This window comes from Rhinatrema bivittatum, chromosome 8, assembly GCF_901001135.1.
Source record: "Rhinatrema bivittatum chromosome 8, aRhiBiv1.1, whole genome shotgun sequence".
In the NCBI taxonomy this organism is placed as follows: Eukaryota; Metazoa; Chordata; class Amphibia; order Gymnophiona; family Rhinatrematidae; genus Rhinatrema; species Rhinatrema bivittatum.
Genome location: NC_042622.1, coordinates 180,868,789 through 180,894,473, shown reverse-complemented (window position 1 = coordinate 180,894,473; position 25,685 = coordinate 180,868,789). Strand labels below are relative to the sequence as shown.

The 25,685-nt window shown below is 46.0% G+C and overlaps 1 protein-coding gene across 2 annotated transcripts in view; it reads left to right on the top strand.

The window, feature by feature from the left end:
- The window catches only part of HNF1B (HNF1 homeobox B), a 94,629-nt gene that overhangs the window by 4,198 nt on the left and 64,746 nt on the right, over positions 1–25,685 (top strand). Inside the window, exons 1-2 of one of the 2 annotated variants that reach the window (XM_029611817.1) lie at positions 5,599–5,727; positions 19,617–19,816. In XM_029611817.1, coding sequence (XP_029467677.1) covers positions 5,714–5,727; positions 19,617–19,816 — 214 coding nt within the window. In that variant the 5' untranslated portion in view covers positions 5,599–5,713. Of the gene's footprint in view, positions 1–5,598; positions 5,728–19,616; positions 19,817–25,685 lie in introns of those variants that run through there. The other variant, XM_029611816.1, reaches the window with a different exon arrangement.

The window sequence follows — 25,685 nt, the reverse complement described above, 5'->3', positions numbered from 1 at the left end:
TGTCCTCCATATATCAGAGCAATCGCAGGAGAAAATTCCCATTATTTATTATTATTATTACGGACCTTAATCTGGGTGATTTAATAATCATGGCACAATTACATAGAAGAGAATAGAAACAGAAAATCTGACAACAGCTAAGGACCCTTAAGACCCATCCAGACTATCCAATTTACTTCCTGGTACAGTGCCATAGACATCAGCTGATCTCTGGCTTGCCCCTCTGTGTTTATCCCAGGCTTTTTAAAATTCTATCACTGTTTTTGCCTCTACTGCTTCCTGTAAATGTCTGTCCTTTCTCCTCTGTTTCTCCTTGACTCTAGAGCAGGAGGGTTCAACTCTGGTCCTCATGAGTCACAAACAAGTTTGTTTTTCAGGATATCTATAACGAATATGCATGAGATATAGTTGCATACAATGGAAGCAGGACATGCAAATCTATCTCATGCAGATTCGTTGTGGATATCTTGAAACCCAGACCTGTTTATGGCTCTTGAGGACGGGAGTTGGCCACCTCTGCTCTAGTGTATTTAGGTTCTTAAGTCTCATCTCATAGGACCTTTGGTGCATATGCTGCTCCATTTTGGTAGTTCCTCTCTGGACTCCTTCCAGAGGTACAGCTCCAGAACTGGACACAATTCTCCAGATGAGTTCTCACCGGTGACTTGTACAGAGGCCTTATCACCTCCTTGGTATTGATTATGCCTCTCCATAAGACCCCTAACATTCCTCTTGTCTGTCGCCATCGCCTTGCAAGCAATGTTTCACTATTTTTCAATCATCAGATATGGTCACACCGAGGTCTCTCTTTCCTGCTTGGTGGACGACAGTATTTCCTCTCTTCCCCTCCCCACCCTTTCATGTTCCTGCTCTCTTAGATTTATTTTTCCACCACAGATTCATGATTCTGCATTTTTTTTTTTTGGTATTGAAGCTTAGCTTCCAAGCATTCAGCCACTTCTAAATTCCTCAGGTTTTCTTAGCTAAACCTTATGGGCTGTATGCGCAGGTACCTGTGACCTGGATCGGCCACTGTCAGAGACAGGATGCTGGGCTCGATGGACCTTGGTCTCGGCCAGCATGACATTTCTTATATTCTTATCATTGAAAGTAGGCTAGGTACCTCCAAGCCTACCCTGAGCAGGTAGGATCTCCCAGGCATGCACTGCAGGGAAGGCAGCATGACCTCTATGCATACTCTGCACAGGAGTATGCTTCTTTTTTTTTTTTCTGCTGTTATACAGACCAGCTTTCCTGTGCAATAACAAACCTGGTCCAACAACTTTATCCGTGGCTTAAAATTAAACAACTATTTTGAAGGACTGGGCTATGACTGAGCTGAGGCTCCTGGAGGCTTTACAGGTGTGTTGTACCCCATTGATTTTCACCCTGGGCTCTTTGAAGTCTGCTCCTCAAAAAAATAGGTAGTGACTCTTAGCGACCTGATTCATCCAGATCTCTTCCCATAGAGGCAGAATGAGAAAAAAAATGCTTCAGGGACTCAGCCCCTGGATGTGTGTGTGTGTGTGTGTCAGTCTGCTGTGTCTCTGTGTGTGTGTGTGTTTGTGTCTCTGCGTCTGCACGCGTGTGTGTTCATTCGTGTCTGGGTCTGCCTGCAGATGTGTTTGCATCGGGGCATGCGTGTGTATGCGTGCGTTCGTTTCTGATTTTACCATCTGCTTCGATTCCTGCCAGGCTGCTCTGAAGTGGGCGGCAGCCTTCTGACCTCTCTTGTTGGCCTTTAAGCTTGCTCTGCATCTTCTCGGCAGGTAAAAGAGCATCAGAAGAAAATGTCTGTAAAAATGTTCCCGTGAAACGCTGGCCTTTTGAGGAACTCTATCTTTCTTTTTTTTTTTTTTTTTTCTGCATGAGTTCAAACAAGACTGAGCACAAACCATGAGGAACTCTTGTAAACAGCCATTGTTTGCTTTCACTAAGGCCTTTTGCCCTGGAGAGAAGCCAGTGTGGGGCAATAGTAATCATTTGGTATCATTGTTCTTAAGAACATTTTGATGAAATTCTGCAAGAAAGACATAAGCTAATTGCTACCTGGGGATGGGAAATAGCTGTGTGTCTGCTTAAAAAGAAGAGAAATTCACAGGAAACAGAAAACGCTGTTATACTCCACTATTTGGAGGATGTAATCTGAGGTCTTGTGGGGCTTGCATTGGATTTCTGCAGATCCAATTTGTGTCTTTCAGTGGGGGATACAACCCTGTTCCTGGGAAGGCCTCTAGCTGGACTGCTGAGGTAGAATATGTTAATTTAGTAGACTTGCTCTCACTTTACCCAGTATGGGGTGAATTTTCAAGATATGAGTGCAAAAATGAACATCTGCTTGCATACATGCTATTTTATAAACCTCAAACATATGCACATATTTTTACTTCCGTGCTCACATATATGCACATAAAAAGGGGGTGGGCCAACATTTACATGCATCAGTTTCTATTTGACATGCCACTCATGCAGATGTGCACATCATTTATGCCTGTTAATTATCTTGAATAAGTGATATTAAACATGTTTACTGTGAAGTACTGAGTGGGTGGGAGGCCTGGGTCAACTGGGAGGTGTTCAGGTTGAAGAACCAGAAAGGTTTTCGATGACCTGGAGAAGGACTGGGTGAACTGGTAGAGTAATTGGTAAAACTGATAGTTTCAATTACAGTCCCGTTTTAAAACATACCGACTTACGCATGTAAATCCCAGTTTATAGAAGAAAGTCTTACTTTACTTTCATGCATAAAATACCCCGACATATATTTTTAAAATAGGTAGGAAAAGTACGCGTGTTCAATGCATTAAAATACTCGCTTTCAGTGCATTGAATGTATTTGTGCATAAGCAGCCATTGTTTGCAGGTTAAAGATATGCATATTTTATAATATGCATGTATTATCATTAATCTGCATGCACCTATATATATTTACGTATATATGCTGCCGCACGCAGTTTGAAAGTAATCCTCCCTGTGTTATTTTTGTGCCATGCTGTACAAACTGTAGTAAAAGGAGACCTGCAAGAGACAAATGACTTCTGAGATGAGTTGACTTCCTTGTCCAGCTTGCAAACAGAACAAGATTCTTTTTTGCATAATAACCAAGACAGGAGCAGTGTAAAGGATTTGACAGTGTCCTTTGTTACACAGAAACTCAGACTGAAAGGCAGACCTCTGGCTCCATCCAGTCTCTGTGCAAGCTACCTTCCTGCTGCCAAACCACTCTCCTGATCTTTGGCTTTACCTTTGATTCCCCATGGCCAGGCTGATTTTAGGAGGGTGGAAGGGTCAGGGCCAATCAATTGCAGGGGGGCTCTGGAACACTGACATTATAGTGTTTCGGATGGGGCTGTCATGGCCCCAAAGGTGGTCCACACATGAGGATCCTATGTGCTTATCCCAGCTCTTCAGTCCTGTTACAGGGAAGCCCCTAGCAAGCCATTCCATGCACTCACAAGCTTTTTGGTGAAGAAATATTTCCTTATATTACTCATCCAACCACTTCCAGCCTCAGGCCATGACTATTTGCTCTGTAACTTCCATTCCACTAAAAAAAATTGGTTGCCCCTTGTGCATTACTTATACAGGATCCCCAAACTACAGCCCACGGGCCACATCTGGCCCACAGCTGAATTTTACCAGGCCTGCGGTGGCGGCTGCAGGAGGCATGACGGGAGCGCATTCTGCCGCCATCACCCGTTCTGAAGCTCACTTATTTGCACCCTGAGTGAAAGCCAGGGCCGGATTAAAGATTTTTTGGCACCCATAGCCAGAGTGCCAAGGTGGTGGTACCCCTTTTGAAGCTCTGCTGGCACATTGCCCCAAAGCAAGCAGAAGCAAAGCTCCTCTTTTGGCACTCCAGGCAGGTGCCCACGCTGCCTATGCCCAATTCTGCGCCCACCCAAAGCACATTCAAGCTTCGAGGTCAGCATTTCCTCTCTTTGGAGATCTCATGCTGGGGAGGAAGTGCTTGCGGCCACGGTGTAAGCAGCGAGCATCAGAGCGGGTGGCAGCGGCCGAACGTGCTCCGGTCACTCTTCCTGCAGCCACCGCTGCTGGCTGGAGAGAGGAGCCTGGCGCAGGGCGAGAAGCCAGACGCAGTCCTTAAGGTTTGTAAGTGGGATGGGGGCTGCACGACGCACTGAAGTGGGAGTTAGCGCCTCCGCCATTCCCCGCCTCCAGTGACTCCCTCTAAGCAGCCACTCTTCTCCTGGGAAAGGGAGTGGGATAGGGGGCAGACAATGGCAAAGGGGGAGACACAGGGCAGGTGCTGGGGGAGGAAGGGGGCAAGGAGCAGGGTTCCCCAGAGTATGGGGCAGGGCTGCCCTCTTCCAAGAAATACAGAAATGCTGCTCCTGACTGATTATGAGGCAAACCCCTGGGAGCCCTCCCCCCCCACCTTCCCCAGTGTCTGCCCCCTACCTCCCTCCCTTCCCCAGAATTTCAGATCACAGAGGGAGCATCCCCAGCCCCCTGCTGAGTGAACTCTCTGAGGGGGGATGTGAAATGTTGATTCATACCTTTGAGGTATTTAACTGTCTCTTTACCTATTCTTCTAACCGGTGTTTTCCAGCCCTCTCCTGGAAGCACACCTACCCACTCAGGTTTTCAGGATTGCCCCCAATGAATTTGCATGAGATAGATTTGCATACATTGAGACCCGGTGTATGCAAATCCACCTCGTGCATATTCATTAGGGATATCCTGAAAACCTGACTGGTTAGGTGTGCCTCCCGGCGAGGGTTGAATAACATTGGTTCTAACCATTCATTCAGAGCAGTGAATTTCTGACCTTTGTACCTGAAGGACAGGTGATCGCAGCTGGAAAGGTTTCACTCTGAACTGACTACAGATAGATATGTGTCGATGGAGAACTTCTCAGGACAGGAATTCATGTGCCACCGTCTGTGTACACAGCTCTGTATTAATTAAATCATGCGTGTACAAAGTTCTTGCCCCAGAAAGCAGATGGGTTCTGTTATCTGGAGCTGTGTCCTGCTTGCAGAATGGAAAACAGGAGTCTTCCTTTGATTACTAGGAGGAGAGCGAAAAATAATGCACAGGAGTAATCTCTTCATGAGACAGAGCCAAATAACCCCTTCACCACTCCCCCTCCCCCCTCCAGCTGTTCTCAGATATCTTTCAATAAATCTTGAAAACAAATGTTGTGACTTCTCCAAGTATTTGGCTATTTACTGGTCTCTGCAATTTGGCAGAACAAAAGCCAAAATGATTTGCTTAGGGTCATACAGTAATGGGATTAGAACCCAGTGCTTCAGGTTGCTTTGCACGTGGGTTGAAAACTCATCAGAGACGATGGAGAGCTCATGCTGAACAGACGGGATAGATAGAAAGTGAGAGATCACTCCCTGATCTAAATCTCTAATACACAATCTACTAATGAAAACAAACAACAACTGATTGTGTATCATTTGATTCATGATAACATGTAATATATCTTCCGGCAGAACATTCATATTATTTATGGCTATTATTAATATTACTGCTGCTCTGTCTTCATTGAATAACCCACATGCAGTCTGTTTGGGATCCTACTGGAGATGTGGATGCAGACCATTTATTGAAGTCTTTTGCAACTCCCCTTAAAGTGCCAGTGACTAAAAGGACATCAAGTAGAGGGGGAGAGCTCTCTTGCCTATGACTGCCTGGCAATCTCTGTGCAGAACTGTGACCCACAGCCTCGGACGCTGGCATGGGCAACTCATGGTCAGTCCATGTCTTCTGAAGCATTGAAATAAGTACACAAGTAATTGAGTAATATGCATGCGCTGACCCAGAAGACTAGCTTCAGTATTTTATTGCTTTAGACTCTTTCATTGGCAGCTCAGGTTGAGTCACATTCAGGTACCATAGGTATTTTCTTGACCTCAGAGGGCTTACAATATAAGTTTGTTCATGAGGCAATGTCCTTGAGTTCAGTTTTCCTTGAGTCCAGGAGTTCTGCACGTCTCCTGTCATTCACACTTCTCGTTAGTCATATATGTGTCCTAACCCATAGGAGACGGAAACCCAATGGAAAGATATTTCAAGTCATGGAGTAGTAGTACCTATAACCAAAGATACACAATTGTCATTAGAACAGAGAATGGGTGACAGCTCAATTTTCCTGGCTTGTGTGTATTTGTAGTTCCATATTCTTGCCCATGCGTACATTTGTGAATTTGATTTTCTATAGCAGATGGGAGCATCATACAGATACAATAATGCAACTCTTTAGCTGCTTGATTAGGTAAGGTAAGTAAGTGTGGTGGACACAGAAGTAAAGAGGAAACTTTCAGGGACATAGTTGCAGAATTCCAAGCCCAAACTGGCAGCACCTGTACTTCCTTGGAGGAGCAAAGTCACCTGGATGGACAGCATCACCTTGGTGTAACAGGAAGTGATCCTGTAGCTAGGACCTGTTCTCCAGGTGATGCATTATCCTCTCCCACCAAGGATGGGTCTCCAAAAGCTTTTTCCCAGGCGGGAAGGGTTAGGTTGGTCATCAAAGTTGGTGATTCAATTATTAAGATTGTAGATAGCTGGGAACTTGTCTGCCTGATGCGGAGGTGGCAGACCTCAAGCATCACCTAGATAGAATTTTAGACAATACTGAGGTGGACCTGACTGTTGTGGTACTTGTGGACACCAATGACATAGGAAGGTGTGGGAGCCAAATTTAGACTCTTAGGTAGATCGTTGGGGAGGTGGAATTTTATTCTGCAAGGATGGGCTCCACTTTAGGGTGGAACCAGGATGCTGGCACTCACCTTTAAAAAGAAGAGAGAAAAGCTTTTAAACTAGAACAAGAGGGAAAGTCAGCAGTAGCTCAGCAGCGCCTTGTTTGGAGAGAAGTATTTTTGAAGGATACTAAAGAAACAGGGGAGTTAGAGCATCCTGATAGAGAGATTCCAATAAAAGCAAAAGAACAGATTAAGTTAAAAGATTCCAAATTATCCTGTTAAATGCTAGAAAACTTGTATATACAAATAAGAAATACACCTTGGAATGTCTGTATGCTAATGCCAGAAGTCTAAAAAGTAAGGTGGGAGAGTTAGAAAGTATAGCACTGAATGAAGAGGTAGACATAATTGGATTTTCAGAGACCTGGTGGAAAGAGGATAACAAATGGAACAGTGCTATTCAGGGTACAAATTATATCACAGTGATAGGGTGGATCAACTTGGTGGGGAGATGATGTTTATGTTAGAGACGGCATAGAATCCAATAGGTTAAAGATCCTGCAGGTGATTAAATGCACAGTATAATCTTTATGAGTGAAAATTCCATTTGTGATGGGGAAGAGTATAGTGGTGGGGGTATACTACCTGGCCAAAATGAGCGGATGGATGATGAAATGCTAACAGAAATTAGGCAAGCTAACAAATTTGGCAGTACAGTAATAATGGGAGATTTCAATTACTCAAATATTGCCTGGGTAAATTTCATATCAGGACATGCTAGGGAGTTAACATTTCTAGATTAAATAAATGGCTGCTTCATGGAGCAGCTAGTCAGGAAACCAAACAAGAGCAGGAACCATTTTAAACCTAATTCTCAGTGGAATGCAGGATTTAGTGTAAGAGGTAATAGTAGAGGGGCTGCTCAGCAGCAGTGGTCATAACATTCTATTGTGGATTGGGATCAGGTTAAAAGATATAAAACAGAGAGTAGAGCTAAATGGTACATTTTCCCAATGGAGAAAGGTGAATAGTGGAGTGCTCCAGGGGATCTGTTCTGGGATCACTGCTTTTTAATACATTTATAAACGAAACGACCTAGAAATGAGAACGAGGAAGACCTGTTGCTGAAGTAAGCTGGAAGTGGTGCGGCTGGGTTTAAATACCCAGCTACATGATGTCATCACAGTGTGCTGGTCCTGTGTTTTCCTGCCGTGGGGCCTGTAAATGCCGGTGCACAGTGTGCGCACGCACCTAGGGAATGGCATAGCACTATGGCAATGGTGTCTGCGAAAAGGACCCCTGAGCTTCTGGTGGTGGGTTAGGTGAGTGCGGTTAGTCGCGGGACCAGCCCAGGACCAGCCAAACATATCAGTGGAGTTGCAGAAATCCACTTCTTATCCCTGGGATAAGCAGCTTGGAATCTATCGACCTTTTGGGATCCTGCCAGGTTCTTGTGACCTGGATTGGGCACTATTGGAAACAGAATACTGGACTTGATGGACCTTTGGACTGACCCAGTATGGCAAATCTTATGAGAACAATGCTATTAAGAAAATCTACTTTGATAAAATGAGAAAAATAGAAAAAAAAAAAGGTGCAAATACAAAGGTTAAGAGTTTACATCAGGCTTGGGCATTGTTTAAGATACCGTCTTGAAAGCCCAGACTAGATTTATTCCATGCATTAAAAAAGGTGGAAGGAAGGCAAAACGACTGCAGGCATGTTTAAAAGGTTAGGTGAAAGAGGCTATTATAGCCAAAAAAAAAACTACTTAAAAAAATTGGGAAAAGGATCCATCTGAAGACAATAGGAAAAAGCATAAGGATTGTCAAGTTAAATGTAAAACACTGATAAGGTAAGCAAAACGAGAATTTGTAAAGAAGCTGGCCATAGAGGTAAAAACTCATAAAAACCTTAAAAAATATATTTAAAACAAGAAGCCTGTGAGAGAGTCTGTTGGACCATTAGATGATTAAGGGGTCAAAGGGGCATTCAGGGAAGACAAGGTTTTAGTGGAAAGACTATATGAATTCTTTGCTTTGGTGTTTACTGAAGAGGATGTTGGGGAGATACCTGTGCTGAAATGGTATTTAATGGTGTTGATTTGGAAGAACTGAAACAAATCACAGTGAACGTGGAAGATGTAATAGGTTAGACTGACAAACTAAACAGTAGCAAATCACCTGAACATAATGGCTTACATCCCGGAGTTCTGAAATAATTTTAAAATGAAATTGCAGATCTATTATTAGTAATTTGTTAGCTATCATTAAAATTGTCTATTGTATACTCCTGGGGGAATTCTATGCAAAAAAAATTAAAATTCTGCACACAAAAATTTAAAAATTATACGCACAAAAACTTAAAATTCAGCAAAATTCTGTATACTTTAAATTGGTCAAAATAACACAATATACATGATAGCCTGCTCCATCTTCACCATGAGTGGGATAGTCTTCGCTTGTGGCACTGCCAGGGCCTGCTTCATCTTCACTGCAAGCAGGACGGGCTCTGCTTATGGCACTCCCGGGCCTGCCAAATTCTGTGCAGAAAATGGAATTTCTACACAGCTGCACAGGAGGGGAATTTTGCACAAATTCTGTGCTCCTCAATAGTGCAGATTTTCCCTAGGCCTAAAATTGTACCTGAAGATTGAAGAGTGGTCAATGTAATGTAGCTCTTTAAAAAGGGCTCCAGGGGTGATCCAGGAAACTATAGATCAGTGAGCCTGACTTCAGTGCCAGGAAAAATCATAGAAACTATTCTAAAGAATAATATCCCAAAATATATAGAAAGACATGGTTTAATGGGACCTAGCCAGCAAGGATTTATACAAGGGAAATCTTGCCTCACTAATTTGCTACATTTTTTCAAGGCCTTAATAAATATGTGGATAATGGTGAGCTGGGAGATATAATGTATTTAGCTTTTCAGGGGGTGTTCACTCTTCAGAAAATTAAAAAGTGACAGGATAGAAGGCATTGAGGCAATGTCTTAGTGTGGATTGCAAACTGGATAAAAGATAGGAAACAGACAGTAGGACTAAATGGCCTCAAGGATCTATACTGGAATTGGTGCTTTTTAATTTATTTATAAATGATCTGGAAATGGGAATGACATGTGAGATGATCAGATTTACAGATGATACAAAATTATTCTGAGTTGTTAAATCACAAGTGGCTTGTGAGAAATTGTAGGAGGACCTTGCAAGACTGGGAGACTGAGCATCCAAATAGTAGATTTAATATGGACAAGTGCAAAGTGTTGCAGATGAGGAAAAGTAACCCACACTGTAGTTACATGATGTTAGGTTCCATATTAGGACTTACTGCCCAGGAAAAGGATCTGGATGTAATCCTGGACAATATTTTGAAATTCTTGGTCAATATGTGATGGCGGTCAAAAAAAGCAAACAGAATGTGAGGAATTATTAGGAAGGGAATAGTGAATAAACAGAGAGTGTCATAATGCCTCTGTATCAGTCCATGATGAAACCTCACCTTGAGTACTGTGTGCAATTCTGGTTTAGAGAAGGGTGACCAAAATGATAAAGGGGATGGAACTGCTCCCCTATGAGGAAAGGCTGAAGAGGTTAGGGCTTTTCAGCTTGGAGAAGAGACGGCTGAGGGGGAATATGATAGAGGTCTTTAAAATCACGAGAGGACTAGAAAGGGTAAATGTGAAACGGTTATTTACTCTTTAAAAAAATAGAGACTAGGGGCAGTACATGAAGTTAGTAAGTGGCAAATTTATAACAAATTGGAGAAAATTCTTTTTTACTCAATGCACAATTAAGCTCTGGAATTAATTGCTGGAGGATGTAGTAAAGGCAGTTACTGCAGCTTGGTTTAAAAAAGATTTGGACAAGTTCCTGGAGGAGAAGTCCATTAGCTGTTATTAACCAGGTGAACTTGGGGAAAGCCACTGCTTATCCCTGGGTGTTAGCAGCATGGGATCTATAACTACTGCTTGCAATGTTGTGACCTGGATTGGCCACTGTTGGATACAGGATGCTGGGCTTGACGGACCCGTGGTCTGACCCAGCATGGCATGTTCTTATGTTCTTATGATGCTTGGAATGCCCTCTCAGAAGAGGAGGTGAAGACAAGAATGGTAATGGAATTCAGAACGGCAGGGTGTAAACACAGAGGATCCCTCATGGTCAGAGGATGGAAATGAAGGGAAGGGGGATCCTATTGTTAACCTTAGATGTAACATTTCTGAATAGGGGTAACCCGCACGGAGCGGCAGTTACAACTCACCGCAGAGCTGAGGAACATCTAGTGAAATACTGAAATAAAGAGCCCTTCGGGGCAAGTGGAATCTGAAACAAGTTTTATTTACATAATTCCACGAGAAGTTAAAACAATAATAACAACAGTACATGTGTATATAAACAGAGCGACAAAAAAAAAAAGGAGACCTAAGACGAAGACCAATAGATGATGCAACAGAATGAAGAAACAAACGAGTTGATATTTTGATCTATCTAGGCTGCTGCTTTTAAACCTATAGCGCATCTGAAAAAGGGGAACCTGTGTGGTCTCGACAGCTCAGGGACTACAGCATCCTTTATGTTGATCCTTTAAAAGGTAGGGCAGGCCCCTGAGCCTGCTGCTTTAAATCCCAAACCTGCCTCTTGTCATTCAGCTCCTACGTGCTCTGCACTGTTCTTGTGAACCTGGCGTTCACCTTTCCAGCACCAACCAGTCTGTTCAGGACCTGCGATCGTGTCAGAGTGATTAACATTAGCGAGCCTGGATCTGGGTGTACTAAAAGCTCCTCGGTGAGTGGGAAGGCCCAGGCTGGCCTCACAGGGCTCCCTAGCCCCAAGCCAACAGACCGAGCCACCTGACCCTCCCTTGTCAACCTCCTTTCTTTCTTGATGCAGCAGGGTGGTTAGACAGCATTGGTTTCAAATGTCCACTCGGCATCCCGGTGGGCAGAACTATTTTCCATTTAATTTCTTGGGGGATTTTTTGCGGCACCTTTTCATCAGAAGTCCTGCTCCTTCGCTAATCACAGCCTTATCCTCCGTGGGAAGGTGGAAGCAGGTTGGCGCAGGGGCCCTTGCTCATATTGCAGCAAATCCCGTTTGTTACAGATGTTTAAAGCCACAAGCACAGCAGGTAAAACTAACTTCAAGGACTGAGTCCCCAGGACTGGGGAAGGAGAGGCTCCCGGTTGGAAAAAAAAAAAAAAGCACCTTCCTTCCGAGCGGAAAGAACACCTGTGACAAAATATGGATCCCGCCTCGTGAATGTAAGGAGACCTTCAGCTTGTCGTTTCCTGTACAGCGGACTGAGGTGCTCAACCAAGTCAGGAAAAGTCGGCGCCAGCAAAACTGGCAGTGCCTTATCCTTCCCATTGCTTAATGTACGAAATAAAATCTCCTCCTTATCAATGATCTTTACACAGCATGGCTTCACCCAACGTCACTGAGCGTTTAACGTGGACTCAAATGTTTGCTGAGTTTTGTGGCTAACATTAGAGATCAGAACAATAACTTTATGCAAAGTTCTCTCTATATATATATCTGAAAATAAAGCAATCTCCAATAACGATGAACTATTACAAATCATGGGACTTGAAACCTAACTCAGTTATAGTGGATGAACAATTTCAGACGGGAACCAACTGGATAATTAAAAGGTACGTGGACTCCAACGCTCAAGGAAGAAGCTTGAAGGTGGTGGCCTGGGGGTCCAGCTGGGTTCGTAGAAGAGGTTTGATGTTTCTCATTAAAGTGCGGACAAGTGAGTGCAGCATATTCTGGGGTTATTGGTTAAAGCTGTTGTCATGGAGGTCACACGCTGGCGACTTCTCGGCCTTTGGAAGATACCACGGTCTGTGGGGAAGAGGATGCTGCTGAGCTGTTCGGAATCAGAAGCCTGGACCCCAGCCAAACGCAAGCTTTCCATCATCAGTGCTATCTTTTACTGCACAGCTAACAACAAAGTCTCTTCTGTGAAATGAGTCAAAATGCATCAGGGAAGAATCTAAGGCCCAGAGGCAGGACTGGGTCTGGAAATACCCCAGCAGGAACTCATTAGTGTGGCATTAAAGTGGTGAATAATTAAGTATTGACTTGGGACACAAGACAGCACTGAGAACTTTGCAGTTTTGCACAGAAACTTGGAAGGATGGTGATTTGCACAGGGGGGGGGGGGGGGGTCAAGTTATATTTAGGGCTCCTGCTGCAGGCTTTCTCCTTTTTAAAACATTTTTGACACCCCCCCTCCCCATCCCCCCAGGCTGTTTCCTCCTGCTCCTTTGGGCTTCCAGCTCCCTTGGAACCAGGGCTGGGACCTGGCGCCCTGCCCCTTCATTCATAACTACCTGGGGATTATTCCCCCTTCCCCAATATACATGATCCAGTCATTGCAGCACCTATCCTCAGCCAGGGGCCATGCACCAGGCTTCCCTCCGGAGCCCAGCAGTCATGGGACTTACATCCAGTCACTAGTGGGCCGAATCAGTAAAGTCTGCGGGAGAGCGTGCACAGGCCACTCGTCTATGCGTGCGATTCAGTATTTAAATGAGGCCCGGCAGTAGAAACGGGCAAAAAGAGGCGCTAGGGACACTAGCGCGTCCCTAGCGCCTCCTTATGGCCCGGAGCGGCGGCTGTTAGCGGGTTTGACAGCCGACACTCAATTTTGCCGGCGTCGGTTCTCGAGCCCGCTGACAGCCACAGGCTCTGAAACCGGACGCCGGCAAAATTGAGCGTCCGGTTTTCGACCCGACAGCCGCCGGCCGACTTCAAAATTTTTTTTTAATTTTTTTTTTTACTTTTTTTACCCTTCGGGACCTCCGACTTAATATCGCCATGATATTAAGTCGGAGGGTGGACAGAAAAGCAGTTTTTACTGCTTTTCTGTGCACTTTCCCGGTGCTTACCTTTGGGTGTTCCCGGTGCTTACCTTTGGGTAGGCGCTAATTTCTGAAAGTAAAATGTGCGGTTTGGCTGCACATTTTACTTACTGAATCGTGCGGGAATAACTAATAGGGCCATCAACATGTATTAGCATGTTGAGGGCGCTATTAGGTTCGGCGGGTTGGACGCGCGTTTTCCGCCCCTTACTGAATAAGGGGTAAGGGAAAACGTGCATTCAATGGCAGGTTATTGCGTCCAATGTACTGTATCGGCCCGTAGGTGCTGAGCAATAACCATGGTGCTCTCCCTTCCCTCAGGGTTGTGAGCACTGCCACTGCAGCAACCAACCCGCAGAGTGGAAGTCTTGACGCGGATATTGAATCAGAGACCTTCCATATGCCTCTGAGCTGGCCCAGCTTTCTCCTTTTCACCATTTTCATATTTAAAATCACTTTTTACATTCCTAACTGGATGAAACAAAAAGATTGAAAATGATTAAAAACTGAAAGCAGATTTTTTTTTTCCACTGCAGAAACCAATTTTAGAGACTTCTTCAGGCAGTTTTAACTTAGCTATAATAAACACGTTTGGCTGCTAGTCCAGCTACAATTGTCTTAACAAGGTGCAGAAGTCCTTTTGTCTTCTGTGAAAGAAATGGACTCAGAAGATTAGCATGCTGAAAAGCTGTAAAGAAAGCAAATGTAGGAGAAAAAAGGATTTCAAATGAAGCATTGTTTAATATGTGTATTCAGCAGGAGTAATTAACTTTAACATAGGATGAATATAGACATTGCTTGAAAATAGCAGGTTACAAACCTTTCCTGCAGCCATTTGAAGAAAGCTCAGCATGATCTAGTGATAAACGCAGTAACAGGAAAGATGACAGCAGATAAGGACCAGTTAGCCCATCCCATCTGCCCAGTTCTGTTCTTTTTGGCTCTCTTATGACTTTGGGTAGATGAGCATAAATATTCTCATACTTAACCACATACCAGCCCTCACTCTTCCCCTGCCCTCCCCAACTTCTTCTAGGACTCTATATCTGTCCCAAGCAGGTAGGACCATTCCTGATTCTTACAGTGTCCCACGCCTAATCCAGCACTCCTGTCCTCCTTCCATGCCTTTCCACCAAGCTTTGTAATAAACCAATCAGTCACCAAAACTGGTGAGGCTGCACCATCCTGTGCTCATCGATGTTAGAGTTATAATCTTGGCATTTATTCCAGCCTTCATGGAAGCCTGTTACAGTCATATTTCTGTAGCTAGGGTTGTAACCATGGCTGCTCCATCCAAGTTACCCCCACTCCCCCCCATGCTGTTGTACGTGGGATGCATGGCAACTTCATGCAGGTTACCCCTAGCCTTCTTGGAAGCCCAACGCAGTTATGTTGCCACTCTCCTGCCATTGGCTTCTCTTCTCTCCTCTTCAGCCCTCCAAACTTCCGTATGACTTAGCAAACAAGCCCCCCCCCCACTCCCTGCTACCTCCCTCCTGCCCTTACCTTCTGCCCCAAGCATGCGTGAATCCTATCCTGGCTTTGCTGGCCAGTACCTCGGCCAGTAGGCAACTCCAGGCATCTTACCCTCCTCATGTTTCACATGAATCTTCCTCCCTCCAACTTCATGCTGTGACCTCTCATCCTATAAATTCCTTTTCTATGAAAAATGTCCCCTTTCTGGGATTTACTGGAGCCTGTCACATATTTGGATGTTTTTTTTACCATTAGCCTGCCCTCATGCCTCTGTTCCCCCAGTGGGTACATTTTGAGTGTCTCAGAGCCTTGCCTTGTAGGGTTTGTGTTGCAGGTCTTGGATCTTTTTAGTAGCCCAGGGGCTTCCATCCTCTCAGCGTCCCCCAGAACTGAGCTCCATACTCCAGGTGGGGGTCGCACCAGTGACCTATGCAAGGGCAGCATTTCCCTCCTGCTGATGCAACCCAGCTTGAGTTCCAGATCCTAAATCTGGGACCTCTTTTCACTCAAACTCGGAATCCTAACTTGTTGGCTAAAACATCACCTAAGTCTTAGGCCTGCCTTTCATTTGCCTGGATTTAGGCCCTAGATTAGGTGCCCAGGGCTGAAAATCAGGGCTAAGCATCAAACTCCCCTTCTCCACCCTAATTCCGCCTCTACAGCCATTCACTTTTCAGACTCCTACATTTGAGGACTCAAAGGAGCCAATCTGGGCTCCTAACTCCCAAGCCTAACCCCTTTGAAAATATAACGTTAGCTTTTCCTGTTGCCTTACCGCATTGACTTCTAGGCAGCTGAGATGATGACTTTGCCATCTCCCTCTTGGTTTTCAGCTTCTGCTTCCTGTCCTTCTAATTGATATGTGGCTGGTGGAGGTTTGCGTCACAGATGCAGGATTTTACACTTTTTTTTCTCGTAGAAAGTCATTTTTCAAAGCCTTCACCATCCTTCTAGGTATTTTCAAGACCCCCTTATATTTAGTTTCACCCCTTCCAGCGCATCTGCTCTGCCACAGAGTTCTGTATCACCTGCAAACAAGCATATTTTCGCCATAACTCTCTGTGTCCTGCCTCTCGCCCGGTTTCTCACCCGGTTTCCAACTTTCTCTCCTCTTCCCGTGACCCTCCGGCATGCTTTACCAGTCTTCTGGGCGGAACAGGGTCAAGAGGTTTACTGAGGTCCAGCCAGGCCAACGTCTGCTGCACCTCCCTGGTCCATCAATTAAGGAGCTGACAGGACCTTCCTTGCCCTGCTGTCCCCTGAGCTCCTCCACTGCAGGAGGCTGTACTGCGCTGTCATTTTCGTTAGCAGCTTTTCCACGGATTTTGCCCGCCCTCTCCTTGTTCCCACTTTTGCATAGCAGGACCACATCCGCGCTCCTCCAGTCCCCTGGGACCGCTCCCTTCTTCAAGAATAAGTGAAGCGGAGCTGGGGGGAGGTGGGGGGGAGGGGAAGGGAAGGGTCAGCGCATTCTCCTGCCCTCTTTTAGCATCCTGGGGGTGGCACACCGGCCACTCTCCCGGCTTCGTCCACTCTCACGTGATAATACGGTTACTTAATATCTAATTAGGACGATAAACATTTTCCTTCTTCTGTCACCTGCCTCTTCATCCTCGTTGCTTATTTATCACCTGCTTTCCCAGCCGGGGAGCTCAATGCCTGTTACAGATAGAAGGGCTGGACGGTACCGCATAGTAATTATGCTGCTGGATGCATGGTGAACCTAAACCCATTTGGTATAGCGCCTTGCAGCTCTCAGACAGCAAAGCCAAGGTAATTCTTCTGAGGATGGGGGTAGCAGCCGCTGCCTGCTGTACGGAGCTTTAGCAGAGCTGCAGTCACTGCTGGGGGCAAGAAGGGTTTCCTGAAGGGCAGCAGAGCTGGGTCGGGATGGGCCCTGCAAAGGTTCCCCCCGGTGTTGGTGATGCTCATTGTTTTCGGGGATGGGGACCTCCAGACATGCCTGAGGGTGTGAGCGCAGGGGCCGCGAAGGTGTGTGGGGGGGGGTGAGAGACCTCCTGAGGTGGGGTCTGGGCTAGGCCTTTGAGGGTTTTATGCACCAGGACAGGGTCTGAATTCACTGCGGCAGTGTTGGGAGCCAATGTAGCATTTTTAGAAGAGGGCACATTTGTTTGCCATTGTTGTCATTATCAGGCTGACCATATGGCACTGTGTGAAAAAGCCGCAGAAGTTTTACATTTTGGAGCACAAACCTTTTATTCCTGAGCCCACCCTGCCCAGTTCATTGCTTAAAATTCCGTCCCTTTTCCACCTTCACTTTCCACCATTCTTATTATTAATTTCATGTTTGGGACAGGAGCAATCCATGTCGGTAAAACCAAGGTCCCGTTCCTGCGCTCTCCAGTCTTTGGTTACCGTGGCTGGGTTTTTCCCTCTGACTGCAACTTTCCAGCTGCACTTTTACGGTCCTCAAAACGCCCAGCTGTCTGCTTCATATCTTTATTGTATTTTCTCTTTTTGGTCGTCTTCTTCCTCCATGCCCTCTCTTTCCTGGTTCTAAAATATGACTTGAAATTTAGGCAAAGCTCCTCCTTTTCACAGCCTTCCTTCCTGGGCGCCACTCTTCAGCTGCTCCTACTGTGAATGTATTGGTGTGGTGCCTGTGGTGAGAATGGTGGGGGGAGAGGGGCCTGTGGTGATGAACAGCACAGCAGCATTCTCATTCAATTATTTGTAGCAGCTAAGCTGGGAGAACGTCAAACTTTAATATAACCTCGGGCATGAAGACAGGGGATCTAATGATTTGCTTTACTTTGTCAGCTGAATTATGAAAATAGCACTTTAGTTCAAAAATGGAATTTATTTTAGTGACATGCCTCTTTCCACCAGTGCTTCAGACTGACAGCCTCTTTGCAAGTTGTTGCCGTGCAGTCATATGCTGCCAAAATAACAAATGAAAAATTCTAGTAAAAATGAAAACTTTTACAAATCAGGCACACAAAAGGACATTTGTGGTAGGGGTGGTGGTGGAGGGGAGGGAGAGAGGAGGGGAGGGAGAGAGGAGGAGCACTGCAGATCGAGTAAGATCTGTGCCAGCACAGCTGGCACAGATCTTACAGAGACCCCTCCCACCACAAAGCTGATTATGAGAAGTAAGACACTGTTAGTCTCTTAAGAATGAAGGAAAAGATCTCTTTTTTTTTTTCATTTAGCTCTTCAAAGATTTCTGTCTATCAATCCTTGCTGCACGGCCCATCCCCTGGGCTTCCAGCATTGCATCCCAGATACAGATATATATATATATATATATATATATATATATTACTGGTGCAGACTGGACAGTGCCAGAGGCAGAGAGTGATTACTAACTGCCCAATAATAACTTCCAAAGGGCTGTCATACTGCAGGATTAGTGAACAAAAAAAGTATTGCTAGTGAGAATAAAATGTGGGTATCTCTTATGTTACATGATGTGATATGATAATTTCTAAAGAATCAGTGTACCAAGTTTAAATACTAATGGGCCGATACAGTAAAGCGCGGCCGCGGTTGCCCGTTTTTTAACCCGCTTTGGATGCGCGTTTTGAGCGCGTAAGGCGGACCCGCGATTCAGTATCGACTTTTACGCGTCCTCATCACTTGCAGAAAAAGACGCGTATCCCTTTCCGCCCGCCGCATGTATATGATATGTTAATGATCGGATTAGCTATTCCCTCCCATACAGTAAGGTGCACCCAAATTATCATCTTTTTAACCCGCTTATTTACCGCGTCTTTAACCTGCATATTTACCGCCTACCCTGACCCTGGCGTTAGTGTGGTATTCAGTCAGCTTCGTACCGGACAGCGCCATGGACAACATGCATTGGCTCTGGCGCTATGCCTCCGATCATGGACGCCCGGATACAGGCGGGAAGGTCCATGAACGGAAGCCCCGACCTTGGACATCCATGAACGGCGCTCAAGGCAGCGGGGCCTCCGATCATGTAGAAAAGAACCATCCACCTACCTGGTGGAATGACATTTCAAATGACATTTCAAATGTCATTTGAAATGACAGGTACCAGCGCACCCTGCATACTGTATAGGCGCTCTATACAGTAAAATGGACTGCGAACGCCTACCGCTTCATTGACGCGCTTTGGACGCTCGTTTACCGCCACTTGGATTTGCATCTAATTTGAATACTGAATCGAGCGGCTTGTGAACCAAAATGTGCACGCGTCAAACGAGCGGGCGCCCGGCACTGCCGCACTTTTTCTTACGCGTCCTTACTGTATCGGCCCGTAAGTGTTGCACATTGTGCACATTGTGGAAGAGTATTGTTCTGTCAAATTGTTTCATTCGTATGATTTTTTTTACTGTAAATATGAATGTTTTCATTTGTAAGCTGCCTAGGATCGAGTGGCATATAAATGTTTTTCAAATTTTATAAAATGATAGATATAGATTGATTGATTGATTGTACAGCACTTTGGAACCAGCGTTACAGAAATGCCTAGATACTAACAAATCAAAGCTAGAAAGTTTGCTTTGCTCCCCGTTGATCGCTTTTTCCTTCTCCTGGAGGGCCAGGTGCAAGTCGCAGGCTCACACAAGCTGTTCTGTTTTCCCTCTTGCCTTATAGCGAGGACCCATGGAGGGCGGCGAAGATGATCAAAGGTTACATGCAACAGCACAACATCCCCCAGAGGGAGGTGGTGGACGTCACGGGCCTGAACCAGTCCCACCTCTCCCAGCACCTCAACAAGGGCACCCCTATGAAAACCCAGAAGCGGGCGGCCCTCTACACCTGGTACGTGCGGAAGCAGAGAGAGATCCTTCGACGTAAGTACCGCGGAGGGCTTCGCCCCTCTCCGAAGCTGGCCAGGAGTGGGCACCCACAGTGTCAGTGTTCCCCCCTTACTATTACTACTACTTACTCCACTTCCCCTGCACTCACCCTCACCTTGTGCAATAACTTTAGGGCTGAGTCCCACACATTGGTCTTGTACAGCACTGCGTACACTGGTGGAACTATTTGGTTGATACAGAGCTTGTTTCTCATTAGAGCATTTTATTTACAATATACTAAAAGACATCTGATCCCTTCTCCCCCTTTCGTGCATGACCGCTCAAGAACATTTCTGTCATTTCTCAAACATAAATTTACTGTAGACATAGAACAGGAAATTGCTCAGAATGAAAGACCTGTAAGAATAGTTCTCCCAGAGTCTAGTTTTTTACCCACCCAGATCTATCTCGCTCCACTACAATCCATCCTAAATTCAGCTGTGTGAATTATCTTTCAGCAAAGTCACTACAACCATATAACCCCTCTTCTGTATAACCTCTCTTCTGAAGTCACTGCACTGGCTCCCTATCCATTCTTGCTTACGGTTCAAGCTCCTCTTTCTCACCTACAAACGCCTTCACTCTGCAGCACCTCATTACCTCTCATATCTCTCTCTGCACCCCTCATCCTGCACTCCGCTTATCGGACAAGTCACTCCTATCTGTGCACTTCTCCTCTACTGCCAATTCCCAACTCTGTGCTACAAGAGCCTTCACTCTGCAGCTCCTCACTACCTCTCCTCTCATAACTCTCTCTGCACCCCTCATCCTGCACTCCGCTTATCGGACAAGTCACTCCTATCTGTGCACTTCTCCTCTACTGCCAATTCCCAACTCTGTGCTACAAGAGCCTTCACTCTGCAGCTCCTCACTACCTCTCCTCTCATAACTCTCTCTGCACCCCTCCACCTGCACTCCGCTCATCGGACAAGTCACTCCTATCTGTGCACTTCTCCTCTACTGCCAATTCCCAACTCTGTGCTACAAGAGCCTTCACTCTGCAGCTCCTCACTACCTCTCCTCTCATATCTCTCTCTGCACCCCTCCACCTGCACTCCGCTTATCGGACAAGTCACTCCTATCTGTGCACTTCTTCTCTACCACCAATTCCTGACTCTGTGCTACAAGAGCCTTCACTCTGCAGCCCCTCACTACCTCTCCTCTCATATCTCTCTCTACACCCCTCCTCGTGCACTCCGCTCCTCGGATAAGTCACTCCTATCTGTGCACTTCTCCTCTACTGCCAATTCCCAACTCTGTGCTACAAGAGCCTTCACTCTGCAGCTCCTCACTACCTCTCCTCTCATATCTCTCTCTGCACCCCTCCACCTGCACTCCGCTTATCGGACAAGTCACTCCTATCTGTGCACTTCTTCTCTACCACCAATTCCTGACTCTGTGCTACAAGAGCCTTCACTCTGCAGCTCCCCACTACCTCTCCTCTCATATCTGTCTCTGCACCCCTCCTCCTGCACTCCGCTCCTGGGATAAGTTACCCCTATCTGTGCACTTCTCCTCTGCCACCAATTCCTGACTCTGTGCCACAAGAGCCTTCACTCTGCAGTAGAGATGTGAATCGTGTCCTCGATCGTCTTAACAATCGATTTCGGCTGGGAGGGGGAGGGAATCGTATCGTCGCCGTTTGGGTGTTTAGAGTATCGTTAAAATCATTAAAATCGTGAACCGGCACACTAAAACCCCCTAAAACCCACCCCCGACCCTTTAAATTAAATCCCCCACCCTCCCGAACCCCCCCCCCCCCAAAATGCCTTAAATTACCTGGGGGTCCAGCGGCACACTAAAACCCCCTAAAACCCACCCCGACCCTTTAAATTAAATCTCCCACCCCAAATGCCTTAAATTACCTGGGGGTCCGTAGCGGCGGTCGGTAGCTTAAATTACCCCCGGGTCCGTAGCTAAATCGGGGGAAGGGGGAGAGCAGGAAATCCGGCACACTAAATCGTGGTGTCTTCAGCCGGCGCCATTTTGCAAAATGGCCGCCGCAAAATGGCGGCGGCCATAGACCAATATGATTCGACGCAGGAGGTCGTTCCGGACCCCCGCTGGACTTTTGGCAAGTCTTGTGGGGGTCAGGAGGCCCCCCCAAGCTGGCCAAAAGTTCCTGGGGGTCCAGCGGGGGCCCTGGAGCGATCTCCTGCCGCGAATCGTTTCCGTACGGAAAATGGCGCCGGCCATACGCCCACCATGTGGGCTTTTAACCGTGCCAGATGTGAGCGACACCGGGGCTGGGGGTTCAAGCTGGCATAAGACAATAGGTTTTGGTTTAGTTTGTTTTGATTTATTGCCGTATAAAATAAACTCAAAGCAGTTTACAATATAATATAATAAAACATCCCCAGGCATGCTTTCAGTCGTGTACATCTGCTTTAGTGCAGGTATGTGAGCACTTGCCCAAAATTTCAAAGGGAAACTCTGTGGGGAGTTTCCCTCTGAAAATTGCCTTCTAGTTCTTTGAGTACAAAGAACCCACAGACCTGCAAGCTCCTCAAGGTGGCCGATTATTCAAACATGAAGGAGAGTATTACATTGCTATACATACTCCATCTTATTGTATGGATTGAAGAGCCAGGTGATATCATCCACCATGGAAAATCCTATCGAGGTGGCAGAGATAAAGTTGATACATAAATATCATGGATAGACTATACAATGATAGAGAGTGTTGGCCACAGAGCTACAACTCTAAGAACAGTACCAAATGCCATCATTAAAAGGCACAATTACTATACTTAGAACCCATTCTGAGGAAGAAAGATCTCATCTTAACTGGCAAAATCAAGGGAAAGGAAAGTAGGGGAGAGAGGAAGGCAATCCTTTACAACTAAGCTAAGTGAGAAGCCGGCATTAAATCAAATTAAGTCTTTTAACGCTGTCAGAGAATGGAAGTCAGTGGACGACCATGCTTGTCAATGCTCTGTAAGAATACCTAGAAGAAGTCTACCACTACTGCTTCGGTGCCACTGTACGTACACAGCACTGTACAGATTCACATAAGCGACCCTTCTCCATAGAACTCATAGTCTCGTTAGGACACACAGATAGAAGACAAATAAGGGTCTTTATAACGGCAAACATGGACACAGTTGACAAGGTTTTGATTGGGAAGAGTCTAATTATTCAAAGACGATGCAGTATATGAGTTTCCAATACCTCCCAGGCCTCCACTTTGGGCAATTCAATTAAAGGTATCACAGTGTGCAGAGGATCCAGTTTTTGTCCAGGACTGACACTGCTGCCAGGACTCCGCACTGTACTGCGAGAGCTAGCGGTACACACTATAGGTAGCAGATAGTATGTTATTTATTTATTTAGCTATTGTAAAGGATTTGTTTTACCCATTCTGTCCAACTTTCAGAGCGGGGAATATCATAATCTAAAAAGCATACACAAACCATAAATCAAACATTAAAGTGAAAACATATGTAGCTTGCACGATCATCTGCAAACCGAAAGAGAAACTCTGCCAATGGGACAAGCACATTATTCTAACCCTGGATTTCAAAGGCTTGCCGAAAATAATGCGCCTTCTGCTGTCGTTTGAAAGATTTTGCACACAGGTGATCCTTCTCAGTGTGTCTGGTAGTGAGCGCCAAAGAACAGGCCCTGCTACCATGAAGGCCCTTTCCCGGGTCTCTGATGAGCGTGAGGGGACCGCCAGTACTCCACGGAGGATTACGCAGTCTCAGCAGAGCAGAGATCCTCGCAGACAAGCTGTTGTGGAGTAGTTTATGAATCAAGGTCTTGACCTAACGCATTTGGCTGGGTACTTTTCTCCTGGTCCTTTGGGCTTCCAGCATAATTGGAACTGATTTCTATTGTGCTCTGGTGCCAATGACCCTTGATTTGCAGCTACCTGGTGCTTTGGGGTTTTTTAAAATATTTTATCCTTCCTCCCCCCAGCCATCTAGCCCACCTCTTGCAGAGACAATCCCTGAATATAAGAACCGTCATACTTAAGTCCAAAGATCCATCGAGCCCAGTATCCTGTTTGCCCAAGGCACACAGGCCACAGCTCCCAAAATTCCTCCCACAGGTACCAAAGGGCTGGCACTCCCTTCCCTCCCCGGGGACTGTGATTACTGCCTTCTGCTGAATTCCCAGCCCTGGCAGGCCCAGGCAATATAGTCTGGGCTGAAGAATTAAACTTGGGTCTTCTGCATGGCACCAGGACCACTGCTGGGGGAGCATGGTGCACCAGCCAAAGAGTGCCTTCCAACCCCCACAATGCACTGCTCTCACAGCTGCCTCTATGTTTGGGGCAGGCTGGGACGCTATTGGCCACCTGGGGAGCGTGTGCACACATCCATGGATGGGGAGCCAGGCAGTGCTCAGCGTGGGCCACTTGCCTGCATCTTCCTGTTACCCCCCCCCTCCCCCCCCCCCCCCCCGGCTCAGGAGCCCAGGCAGGTGCCTGTTTTGCCCATGTCCTTGCATGGCAGTGTACAGCTCTGCCACTGAGTCTCTGGACTGCACCTACGGACCCAGTTCTCGTAGAGGATACTGCTTCAATTAAAAATGAAATGCTCATCTTTCCCATTTGTAGATTTCCTACCCAAAATTCTGGCTCTTAAGCAGGCCGATGTAATACCGAGCGCTGGCCGCAGCGCACAGCACAGCGTGAGATTGGACACGCATTCTGGATGTGCGTCCATAAATCCCCGATGCAAAACAGGGGTCAGCGCAGCCAAAACGTGTGTCCAATCATGCGTGTAGGTGAAAGCGCTCATACGTGTAAATGCGTGTTGATGAGGCTAAAAAAAAAAAAAGTGCGCACAACGCGCACATTCTTCCTCGCCAAAATGAATGCCTCCCCCGAGCAGAGGTTAATTTTGGAGGAGCCCAAAAAAAGTATACAGAAAAGCAGAAAATACTGCTTTTCTGCACTTCCTCCAACTTAATATTGTGGTGATATTAAGTCGGAGGAACTAAAAAAATTTAGAAATGTTCCCCCAAAAAATTGAAAAAAAAAAAAAAGAGTGTGCCAGTGGTCAGTTTGGGAAACGGGATGGGCAATTAACCAGCGTCCATTTTTCTAAACTGTGGCTGTGCACAGGTTAGGAAAGCGGATCCTCTAAAACTGGGCGTCCGTTTTTCCGAACCATTTGACAGCCACCTCTCCTGGGTGCCCACTTCTGAGGGGCGCACAGTTCCCCCTAGCGCCTCCTTTTTACCGCAGCAGCCCATTTAAGTATTAAATCGGGCGCCCCGGGAGAGGTGGATCGGCGCGCGTTGAGGGAGCAGGGGCTGAATTATGAGCATCCGTTTAACGCGCGCCGATATTGCATCAGCCTGAAAGAGGTCTTGGAACTGAACGTTGAACCAGTCAGTGCCAGGGCCAGCAGGATGGTTATAAAAAGTTTCCCTCCTACAGGAATCCCAGGGAATCAGGAGTAATCAGTGACAATGGTCTCCTCCTCCTTCTCCTCTGCCTACCTGCTTGTGTGTTTTCTTCCATATCTTCTTTATGCCACAGCCCAAGGATTAACACAGCCTAAGTCAAATACTTAAATATCTTACTCATTATTAAAACATACTTTTTTTTTGTATAGCGTTGATAGTGTGAGCAGTGCTGTACAAGATAAGTAAAATGACATCAGTATGGGGTGCCCCAATTAGGACAATCAGTTCAAAGGAGCTTTCAAATTACAATAGAAAGAAACAGAAGATATTGGGCTGGGGATATGTGTTTGTAGGCGTGGCACCCAGTGCTATCTGTTAAAAAAAACTGAAGGTGGGGGTGGAAAGGGGAGAGCTACAGTAACCTCCGAGAAAACTGCTGATTTAAAGAAGAAAACCTACAATCAATGAAAAAAAATCAAAGTATAAAATTTGACCTGTTTAA